At 44.4% G+C, this 11,830-nt stretch overlaps 1 protein-coding gene across 4 annotated transcripts; it reads right to left on the minus strand.

The window, feature by feature from the left end:
• Positions 1 to 279: 279 nt before the first annotated feature.
• LOC101769989 lies at positions 280 to 6,902 on the minus strand. Of its 4 annotated transcripts, XR_002676645.1 has the most exons (9): positions 6,761 to 6,900; positions 5,184 to 5,489; positions 5,007 to 5,100; positions 4,345 to 4,463; positions 4,166 to 4,270; positions 3,066 to 3,125; positions 2,498 to 2,583; positions 1,665 to 1,742; positions 280 to 814 (listed from the first exon to the last, which is right to left on the minus strand). XR_002676645.1 is itself a non-coding variant. In XM_012844358.2 (8 exons), exons 2-7 carry the CDS (start codon positions 5,487 to 5,489, stop codon positions 2,524 to 2,526), a joined length of 744 nt encoding a protein of 247 aa, XP_012699812.1. In that variant the 5' UTR covers positions 6,513 to 6,902; the 3' UTR covers positions 280 to 814; positions 2,498 to 2,523. The 4 variants fall into 4 exon arrangements, 3 of the variants coding, with proteins under 3 accessions (XP_012699812.1, XP_012699811.1, XP_022680507.1); XM_012844358.2 differs by lacking the exon at positions 1,665 to 1,742 and having other exon boundaries at positions 6,513 to 6,902; XM_012844357.2 differs by lacking the exon at positions 1,665 to 1,742.
• Between the last annotated feature and the right edge of the window lie 4,928 nt (positions 6,903 to 11,830).

Here is an 11,830-nt window from a genome sequence, read left to right on the forward strand (position 1 = left end):
CAACAACAAGGCTACAGATTTGACTTCTGCTGGCCAGACAAAGCCTATAAATTTGGTCAAAGGAAGCAAAGGGCAGGGAAAACTAGGCATCGGAATCAGAAAGAACAAGTAGGCCTGAAGAAGGATTGGGTGCCACTTGTTCTGTTGTTCAGGCTATCCGATGCACTGAAGCAAATATTATTGTAAAAGATACTGTTAAATGCCAAAAACACTTTAGAAGCAAACAAAGAAAAAGGTTGCTGCATTGGAATTAAGCAACAGAATAGCCATCTCCAACAGTAAACAGTAGAAATCTTAGTATCATTCTTCAGTATCTGGTATTGAAATCAATCACCAGTTGCAAGGTAGAGACTTGGTTCCACTAATTTTATCTGATTGTTGTATTGGCAACCTAGCTACAGAATACCCATCCCCATGGTAAACAGTAAAATTCTTATACACGAATCAGTATCTGATATCGACATCACCAGTTGCAAGGTAGTGACTTGGTTTCAGTTATTATAGCTGATAACCAAGCAGATCCTTTTCTAGTTGCAATATCGAATGATTTCCTTTTCAACTATATGTCTTTTGTGCGCAGAAAGTGGAATTCCAGGTTTGATTATAGAAAGCGGCAAAAAATAGCAAGCCATCACCATCTATTATTGGACGAGGCGAAACATAAGACAATAACATAGTTACAAGTATCCTGAGCTATACATATAGCCACCGGGAAAATGCTCGCATGATCCCACTACTATCGACAGCAACCACGAGGACGATGCTGATAGCCACCAAAGGGATCAATCGGCACCAAGTCATATCTTCACCAATCCTAAAATCAACAGATAATAGGAAATAAACTTTATCACCATCTGCTTCAAATATGCCAAGCTACAGGTAGCTAGTGATAGTGATCGCAGGCGCCTGGGAAACCGTCTGATTTCCCATGACCAGCTTAGCCTAGATCATGTGCACTACGATAAAGACAACGTACAAGTAAGATCTGCCCAGTTAAAATGAGACCAGATGCCTTCTGATGGCACTAGTGACTGCTCTGGGTGGCTGCTAGAATTTATTGATTTTATATTAACTCTGATTATGGTGCCATATGATGGGGAACAGGCCAAAAGGTAACATAATTCATGAACCACTATGTACTTAAACTATGCTAGATAGGACAAAAAGCAATGCAGCCATAACCACCAAATCAATAAATTATGTTATGATGTGTTGGGTCCATTTTTCTACCCCTACTCAGGACAAGGACCCCAAAAGATAGCATGACATGATATCACGAACCCAGGAGATCAATATCGACGAGTGGTCCTTCCAAAAAAAAAGGAAAATACCGTGAAGTGTGAACACAGGGTGGAGAAAACGGTACAAAAGCCAAGCAGTCAGCCTTGACTAGAAGCAGATACCACCTTTTTTGCCAGGCAACCGGCAAGCAGCTAATCTTTTGTCCGTGTAAAGAAATTATTACCCACCTTCCTGTGGTTAGAAGAAACAGCTAGATGATGAGGTTCAATGAACCACATGTTGGAACTATACTTCATTGGATTAGGATAAACGGACAGAAACACCTGTTACCAATACCCACCGAAACATTCCAAAAACTTTTGACAAAGCAGTAAAATTACAGGCCTGTGAATGATGCATGGCATCATTGAAAAAGGGCATACCATATTGTGATGCCTCAAAATCAATGCGAAGAGGGGGCATCTCGCTTTTCTTTCCTTTTTTACTTTAATACTTTCTTTCTGAAAATACCATGAGGTCATATTTTAATTTCATAAAACAAATGGCATGATTTGAACTCTGTATACATTGGCTGTAAAGCCAGCATCTGGGTCAAGAAAAGCATCACCAACCAACAGAGTGATCACCAATTTGGGAACGCTGTAGATTTTCAGGTGGTCATAGCGGTTTCATTAACCAAAGTTGAGCTTTGGCTGATATTTAGAGAACAGGTGGTAGGGTTGGGTTGATTACTACATGGTTCGACAGATTTTTGTGTAAACAGCATAGTTTTATTGCTTATTATGAAAACAAAAAAGGGGGGAAACATGAAGCTATTAACTTAGTGACTTCTGCACAAATGGGCCTTTTCCAGTAAAATTCTTGCTTTGCACAGCTACAAGATTGTGACCAAAAAACATACCGGGAGCCAACGACAGTGACCCTATTGAAACATGGTACAGAATGCTTGTCAGTGCTATGCTGGTATGTTGTGGAAATTAATTATCATCAGGAAAATAAACCAGGCTTTATCTAGTATGTGTTAGAGATTCCACTTGGATGGTTTTGGTCAATGGTCCGATATCAAAACAATCAAACAAATTTCATGCAACTGGGCTGAGCCACGCAGTCAGCTGCAGAAGCTATGATGGAACACACAGGTGAAACAGACATTGAGGACCAGAACTACAGAAGATGAATACATGACACTAGAAGTCCCGGATACTTCAGGATAGTGAAAGTAGGAAAGAAGCCAGCCTAACTAAGCTTAGCATACCTGTCAAGTGTCAAATATACATTGAATCAACTGGATCTGGTCTTCGTCTTGGAAGTTTCAATCCCTTGTACCATTGCTTGCATTTTCTGAGTCAAAAGAACATTCATGTTACAAGCGAGGAGACCAACACCAGTAAAAATTGAACGCCTAAGTGACCAATAAAGACATCCCACTCCAAAAAGAAATAAAGATGATAGATGTGGACCTACATCACTGCAACACTAAATGGTACTGGAATTTTGGTTAATAGCTTTAACTCTGAGCTAAAGGTTTGCAGCTCTGAATACTGAAGTTCATTAAAGGACCTACATCTATAAACTCTGAGATCAATCCTGTATTCAGCTACAATTTGATGGCAGCACAAGCTCCTAAGTTTTAACCATTAAATTATAGGTCTGAAGTTCTTGGGCCTTCTGAAGCTTTCTATACATCATTTACAGCTACCGACACCACCTACCTACAATTCTACATTACTCGCTACATTTCTTAGTCGTGCAATAATTATCAATAAAAAGGGAGTGTTGAAAGAATTTCTTAAAGCAATGCAAAGCGTTTCTACGACTGTCACCTTTACAGAGATTTCGACTTCATCAAGCTTCTCTAGTATCAAATCCCCAAGTGGAGGCTCCTGAAATATCAATGTATATACTTATAAAATTTTAGATAGCACGGAGAGCTTACGAAAACAGTCTAGGTAACCACAAATCAGGAGCTTGGTTTTAATAGATAAATGCAAACTTAACATATTTGATCCTAGTATACTGTTAGAAAAATAGTATTACACTAGATATTCAGACATATCTATTTATGAGTAGGTGTAGAGAAAACAGTACTAAAGTCAAGGTTGAAGTCGTAACCAACAAGAAATTCAAAATACAATGGCAGTGCTTTCCATTGCAAGTAGTGACTGATTTTTGTTATAATTGTTGAAAATAGAGAACATCGCATTATTTGATCTTAACATGAGAAATATGCATCTATACTACCAACAGAGCCAGATGATGCATAAGGTTATGCTGACGAACTTATAATCCAGGTTCAATGGTTGACTGAATGTAATATCAACATTGTCATGAATACCGCATGAGGACTTGTCATGTACAGAAAATACTGTTCATGCACTGTTCTGTAGTGTAATCAGTACCAGTGTGATAACTGGAAATCCCAAATATTTGAGTATTATGGTTGTTAGAGATAACTGCCTAGTTATCTGTTTCCTAGTTATCTATTTCTATGTATTTGAAGATATTTCTTAGCTGTCAAGTGAGTCATCCCTATGAAAGGATAGCATTGTATCCTGGATTCCTTGTTTCATTAAGGAAATAAATTAGCAAAAGCTTCTCAACTCTTGAGTTTCTTCCTCTCCCTGGCCTGCACCTTCTCCTCTAAGCTCAATACTTTCAAGCCATTGCTATCAATACCTCACTACAGCGTTCACCCACATCAAATACATCAGAACAACGCAATATCACGCATCAGAACAAGTTCCTTAAGCACAGTTCACAAGCATTTTGGAAACCAAATGCCGTTTAGTAACTGTAGCTGGTATGAGTATAGTATATTTGGCAAGTTTGATATGCCAATATGTAATAGCTCAATAACTTTAATAAAACAATGTTCAATTTTCAGTGTTAAAGACTAAATGAAACAAGACAGCTGTAGACATACCCAAGCACTAGCTATAGGATTCAAACTTGTGCTCTGTTGGCCATCAGATGGAGCTTTCCTGCTGAAATTCAGGTTCCTTGTGTTCAAAAGATGGACTAGAACAGCCTGAATAAGTACATCCAAGATTTAATTTCAGCAAAAACTCAAGATAAACTGAGGCCAACTAAATATTGAAATACCTTCCTGAAATCATGTGGATGAGAAACCCCAGTTATTTTTACATCATCACTAGCAGGCTTTCTAACACCAACATTCTCAATTCTGATAGAATATATCCCAAAAAAGGATTCAAGATAACCTACAGAAATCATGTGGTAATAACTGAGCTATTTGCAGCAAACATTGCTTCTCTCTTATAATGAACAAACTATTTGGCACAGCTTCTTGCAACAAAGGAGGGAGTTTCTTTTCTGTAAAACTGTCAGACAAAATTGGCTTTTGGAAATAATCTCAGAAAGATAGATATGGAAAAGGATATGAATATGATTTTCCCTAAAAAAGGGATATGAATATGCTGTAGCCAAGTTCTAGTAAGAGCAATTGACTAGTATAACATAGCCTATCCCCAACCCAAGTCAAGATCTTACAGTCTGGATTTTAAAGCTTTATAGCATCCTCCAGTTTTCATTCTTTAAAGTTACACATACACCTGAACATTTATAGATGAGAACTGGAAAAAAGCGCTGGAAACATTTTCTTCCAAAACACCAACCACAGTACATAGAACTATTAATTCTTTATGCAGTTATCACCATCCAAATATATGAACTGTGAGTCAAAAGCAGATGAAATTTTCGTTACTGATAACTGACAATTTTGTTCAGCATGGCATCAGACTCACCTTGCTCAACAACAACATCAGAAATTGAAGGGAGGATAACATATTTCTCCTTCTTGAAAACCCCAAAACAAGGAAAAGCAACAGGCTTGTTTACCTGGATTATGATCAACCTGTTAAATAGACCAATAACATGAATATAAAACCAAAGAGTAGTTTACCCATTCTGCATATAAATACCTTATAAACAATGGCATGTGGTGTCAAATATAATTTCCTTGAGCGGAAGTCCCTCCGACATACATATATCCGAATAGGTAAGTAAAGTAGCATGAGCACTCCTACTCCCCAAGCTAAGACTAGTAAAACAGATAAAAGAATCCACTGAGCAATTTGATACTTGACGAAATTATCTTCCATTTCTGCAAATGATGCATCATGGAGGACCTCATCCTCAATACTTATGTTATAGTCATTTGAAGATGAACCAGCCAATAAAAGTCTTTCTAATGCATCTACTTGCACTCTTTCATCTGGCGATCCCATCTATCATTCATAAGCATTGTTAAAGTCAATATATCTTAAGTTTAAAGAACACAATGCAAGACAAGTGTAAAGAACAAGTTGCTAACAATAATAAAGATTAAAGCATTTTTATTGGGATTATTCGAATAAAGCTGCGATATGTGACTATGTGAGCACAATAGCAAGGCAGTCATCCATCAATACTATGTGGTGTTAAAATAAAGATATGTTCAGGTCCTAAAACAAGGGCTAAGTTTACATTTGCAGAATATGTACTTGATGATACAATCATACAAATGATACCAGGTCAAGCAAAAGTTTACATCTAAACAAACTGCAACTATTAAACACCATCTCATATCGCAGTACGAAAAATAAGCTGCAGCAAAGTTATCCATACAGACAACCTAACAAATTTCAGCTCTACATAGCACTGAAGAAATAGAAGTCAGTAGGAAGCTAGACCTAAGTTAACCAAAAGACAGTAAACAGCCAAATCAAAGTACTAAACCAAGCATGTCTCCAACCACCGTTCGATTAAATTTCGACAGAATCAATAGAACAGCCAAAAGGAAATCCGGCAAACGGATCAGCGTAAGAACAAATAATATCAACGAAAGAAATACTGCTCCTCCCAGATACGACTGGGAGTGAGGCACAACACAATTGCAAGGCTACCAGCAATAAAAGTGGAACCGCACACTATAAACAGACTAAGTCACACCATTCAACTCATGACTGCACACTACCGATTATCCATGCCATCAACCCAAGCAGAATTTATAAAAAACAACTAAAGCCAGAAGAATATAAACTACTGAAACTCTGAAAGAACAGAAGCCTGTCGACAGTTGAACTTAAAATTAACTGACAACAGTAAACGGGCAAATGGAAGTAGGAGACAAGCATTTTTCTCTGGTCACAATTTGCATAAATTTGGACGGAGCCTTGAACGGACAAAAAGGAAATTCAGCACATGGAAACGGTATAAGAGCAGACTGTATCAACAAAAGAGTTACAGCTCGTCACAGTCACAGACAGTACCTGGCTACGTCTGGATAGCAAGGGGCAAACGCAATCGCGCCGCTACCAGTAACAGAACTCCGAACTGGAACCTCTAAACAGACTGTAAGTAACAGCAATCGACTCACTACCGCGCTCAGAGCGCATGGAACGGGTACGGAACAGAGCAAAATTTTTAGAAGCTATCACGGCCCGCACCGGATTGGGGTCTACTGGTGTCGTCACCGGCAGCAAAAAATGAGCAGGAATCGGAGCAAGATAGGGTTTACCGGAGCTGGAACCGCGACGGAAGCGGAAGAGAGCGCGCGCGGGGCGAGGCCGCCGGGGAATTTTGGCGAGCGAGGGCGAGAAGGTTTCGAGAGAGAAGGGAAGCGAATTCCAGGAGAAATGGTCGCCGACTTACGCTTTCGTAGTATGCAAACGTAAACAAGGAATGCGCGTTCATGAAGACTTGGCGCGTTTCTTGCTGCATAACTGCAGGGGGACTAGGCCCCCAGTGCCGGCCCTGCAAGGGTGCTGGAGGTGTGATGGCCTAGGGCTCACGGGAGGGAGGGGCCTAGCCCAGGACCCGAGGTATACAGGCATACAACAGGTCAGTAGCGCGTCCGCGTACGGCATACAGAAAGATCCCCGACCGGCCCTTTAGACGTGCGACAAAGTCACAGAGAACAGAGAGTCAAACTATTAGAGAGACCCCCGGCTGGCCCTTTAGACCTTTACTTTAGGCCCTTCAGAACGTGTGACAGAGAGTCAGAGACCCAGGTAACAGACTAATAGAGGGTCAAAGGCCCTTTAGGCTTTAGACCTACGGGATCTCGGGACTTTGACGTGTGCATCGCCGGCCGAATGCGAATCGCCGCCATGCGACTGGAGTCTGGATAGTTTGCTCCCACGTCAGCGCCTCGGCGACTCGGCACATCCACTTCCGAGTTCCGCTTCGTCGAATCATCGTCTCGTCCCGTCGACTCATCATCTTGGACTCACAGCACTGAAGCGTCCCCACATAAGTAGAGACTAAATGTGATCCAATTATTAGTCCCAGGAGGCTGATAACACATTTATTCAACAGATAGTTCAGAAACCGTACAACTCTCGAAGGAGCGGGCGGGCAAGCCACACCCAAAGTAAATTAAAATCCAAGTTGCAGTCCAGTCGGACTCCGGGCTGCAATCGGAACTATGCGTCAGCGGAAGCATCCTGCAAAAGGGCCAACACCGCAGGCAGTGTTGGGTGCAGACGCAACATCCTACTCGAAATCCTCGGCGACGTAGTCCGGATCCTCCTCTGAAGCAACAAAACAGGGGTGAGTACAAAGGTACTCAACAAGTCCAACCCCATCCACGGAAGGGGATACAGCAAGAATATGCACAGGATATAACAAGGATAGGGTTAAGGTTCATTTGCAATAAAGCTAGATTTTTGACACATGCAGGGGTTCATTTCAAAGGATTTTCGCAAGGCATTTTCTTTAGTAACCGAAACATTAAGTGGGGTTGATCCTACACAAAGGATCCAAGTTTTATTGCTACCGGACTTCCCGTTCGCCGTAGCGCACGGCACAACTGCCGGACACTTCCAAAATCCAATACACGCCATAAAAACCAACCATCCCCAAATGCTAGTTATGTGACCAAGCCGTAACTCATCCAATGCCATGGACACGGCTACCCGGATAGGTTTTAACTCTGCAGAGGTTGTACACTTTTTCCACAAGTAGGGTACCGCAGCACGATCACCTTAGTGCTGGTGCGGATCCTAACAAAGCCATTACCCACCTTAGCCAAAATTGACTAGTCAACACGGAAGCACCAAGGGGTTAACGACACATCCAGGAGGCCAGAACCGGGACCTAAGTCACCAAGAGCTTAATCCTTTTCCATGGGCTCCCGTTGCTCACCAGCACACCTGAAGCCTAGCCGTTTAGCTAGTGGGATTTATGCTAAGCCGTTGCCCATACAACGGTCGAGTGGTTGCACGATGGTTGAATTAGGCAAGATGACACATCAACTCGGTCCTTAACCATGACAAGATGGATATCTCCCAACATTGTTCAACCACTAAGGTACGAGCTCAACTTTCCGGCATTTCACACAAGAAACACCCATCCATCTCATCTATGCACCACTTCTCTTTACACCCAAAAAACCCATTTCCTCAGTTGAACACACTCACACATTTATAAACAAGTGTAGTCATGATTGAATAGGAGTAACGAGTTCCTAAGCATTCTAGCAGTATTTATCATCTAAACAGAGCAACTCATATTTAGAGACAAATATAGGACAACAAGGAGTAACCATAACAATCAAGGGGTGGCTATCCAACCATGTCTTGCGATAATTAAATATGCATCAAAGGGTGAGGTTGGACTTGCCGTTCTCAAAGCCCTCCGGGAGCTCCTGCTCGCGGTACTGGTCCTCGGGCTCGAGCTCACGATCAAACTCCTCCTCATGCTCCTCCTCGGGTACTCCGCGATCTACGGCACACACAAACGAGCATACAATAAATAAAAAGGAAATAAAGTTTTACCCATTGAGCTCCTAACAGGGAATGCGAACGGAAAATAGGTAGGAGAGGTATTTTTATGACATTTGGATATGCCTCGGCGGGGATATATGAAAGGAGGCTGTGGTCGAATTTGGGATCAATTGGAGGATGTTTGGCACATGAAATGACGGGTTAAAGGGGTGGTAGGGGCTTAAATTAAGGTTTAGGACTAAACCGCGAGAACCAAGGACCTATTTGTAATTATTGTGAAAAGTGGAAGGGCTCATCTGTGAGAATTCCTGGAGAAAGGTGGAAGGGCCGGATTGTAAATAAAGGAAAGTAGAGGGACGGATCGAAATTGAAGGAGTTTCTTCTTCTTCTTCCTTTGGCCGGTTACACGAAGTGGAGGGGATGGCCGGCGGTGGCCGGCTGGCCGGCCAGGCCTTGCCGGCGGTGGGCCCCGACGGTGGGGAAGGGCAGGGGGAGGTATGTAGGCCCCATTTTGCCACTCACCTTGGAGATTTGGAGTAGGGAGGGAGGGGCGGCCGATGAGGGAGTTGGGGGTGGCGGTGCACGGGCGGCGGCACTACTGGCGGCGACGGTTGGTGAGGCAGCGACTTGGTACAGGGAGGTGGTGGCAGGGTGGTCGGGCCTTGGCCCTCTTTTTATAGGCGGCGGGAGGAGCGGCGTGCGGCCGGGTGATGATGGCGGCCGGAACTTTGGCCGATGGCGTGCCGGAGTGGAGGAGCTCGTGGAAGGCGTGGGGCTCGGTCGACAAGGGGCACAGGTATCGGTGTTTTAGACCGACAACCCGCCTAGGGGTTACCCTAGGTGGTCTTTTGTGCGGTAAGGGTTGTCGAGAATCAAGGAATCAATGGTGACGCAAGGAACACGATTTAGACAGGTTCGGGCCGCTAGATCGCGTAATACCCTACGTCATGTGTGTTGGTTTGTATTGGTGTCGAGAGAGATAGATCGATGTCTTTGAGGGGGGTCCCTGCCCGGCCTTATATACGCGGGAGGGCAAGGTTATAAGTCTGAGTCCTAGTCGGGTACTATTACAGAGTTCTACTCGGTATTGGCCCGAGTAGTTTTCCATAAACATACAAGACTAGTCCGAGAAGGATACGCCCATCCTTATTCTGACCTTGTCCGAGTACGTCCCTTGGTGGGCCGTCCAAGGCCTACTCGTGGACCTGGGGTGTATGCCCGACAAGCTCCCGAGTACTTTATAGTCGTGCGCCACAGTCTTGGGCATTGCAGGTGCCATCCGAGTAGCTTGGTCGTAGAGGTTGCAGTTTGAAGTGCTTGAGTACTGTCGCGTGGCTGGAAGGTACTCTTTTTGCTTTCTTTGAGTTGTCTCCGTTCCCGAGTAATTTTATATGCTAGTGCGATGTCAATCGCACTCCATATGGAGTAGCCCCCGAGCCTTAGGTTGAGTCGAAGAGCCAGGCTTAGGGTCAAACCAGCTTTTGTCCATTTTACCCTTGAAGATCTTGAAAAGAAAAAACTGACCAACGGGTACGGTACCCGCAGCCCCCGAGCACTTAGGCAATTTCTGTCGTTGAAGTGGTCAGCAGTCCGTTGAATAGAGTAGCCGTTAGGTGTATAAGGTGATTGATACGCGATTAATCTGTCCGTTGCGCAACTGAGCGTGGAAACCGGAGCCGGCGGAGATAAAACTGGAACGCCCCCTTTCGGTTGCTGTTACGCCGTACGGTAATCAGATCCCTTTTTCTTTCTCCTCTGCGCCTCCACTCTGCATTTTGCCGCCGTGAGAGCCGCCGCCACCGCCATTGCCGCCTGAGAAAGATTCGAGTGTCGAGCCGCTTCTACCTTGAGGTTTAGTCCGTCGAATGCGCACCAAGAAGATGGGATAGAAACCCGAGAAGATCCAGGGCAAGGCTTCGGCGACGGGCAAGATCAAATCCAAGAAGGGGAAGGAGCTGGTGCTGCCGGCGCCGAAGGTGGGGCCAATGGGATAAACTGCACCTCCGCCGCCTGGGGCAACCTGGCAACACTCGGTGATGAAGGAGGAAGCTATCCAGGCGCTAGTTGATGCGAAGCTCCTTCAGCCGAAGGAGATTCTTGAGTGGCGCCCTGCGTTTCCCAATGCGTGGCAGTTTGAGGAACGTCCTGCCGAGACGGTGATGCTTGCACACTTTGTGGAAAGGGGATTGGCGGTGCCCACCTCCGACTTCTTCAGAGGTATTCTTGAGTACTATAAACTCTAGCTCGTCCACTTGAATCCCAATGGTGTACTGCACATGTCTATTTTCGTACACCTGTGCGAAGTTTACCTCGGAGTACCTCCAAGTCTCGAGTTATTTAGAAAGCTGTTCTGTTGTAAGCCTCAGCCGAGTGCTCAGCGGACAGAAGTCTTTGGAGGCACCGGGTTCCAGCTTAGGAACTCGGGCGCGTATATTGAGTATAATCTGACCGACTCCCATGGGGAGTGGAAGAAAAGGTGGTTCTACATCGGGAACCATGAACCCCGCTTGCCTGTGGTGACTGGTCACGCGCCTAAGCATGCGGAGAGCTAGGTGAGCGAGCCCGAGGACACCTCTGAGCTCGATCACCTGATGCAGCAGATCACTGAGTTGAAGGCACTCGGTTTGACTAGGATCAACGTGGCGGCCAGCTTCCTGAAGAGAAGGGTCCAGTCGCTCCAACAACGTGCTCACTCAGGAGGTGAGTACGTAGGTCTGAAGGATCGATCGTGTATGTCCGATGAGGACATATCCGATGATGACGTAGAGGCGCTGCTGGCTAAGTTTTTTAGGAACTATCAGGGAGTACCAGTAATCCCTGCAGCCCTTCGTCAGTATGATGCCTGGTACGAGCCAGAAGTG

Source organism: Setaria italica, chromosome III (genome assembly GCF_000263155.2).
Source record: "Setaria italica strain Yugu1 chromosome III, Setaria_italica_v2.0, whole genome shotgun sequence".
Lineage (NCBI taxonomy): Eukaryota > Viridiplantae > Streptophyta > Magnoliopsida > Poales > Poaceae > Setaria > Setaria italica.

Coding starts and splice junctions, on each gene's coding strand:
- LOC101769989 (XM_012844358.2), bottom strand. CDS start 5,489: ATGGGATCGCCAGATGAAAGAGTGCAAGTAGATGCATTAGAAAGACTT. Junction 4,271..4,344: donor ATCCACATGATTTCAGGAAG/GTATTTCAATAT, acceptor GTACTTATTCAG/GCTGTTCTAGTCCATCTTTT. Junction 3,126..4,165: donor ATCCTATAGCTAGTGCTTGG/GTATGTCTACAG, acceptor TTGATATTTCAG/GAGCCTCCACTTGGGGATTT.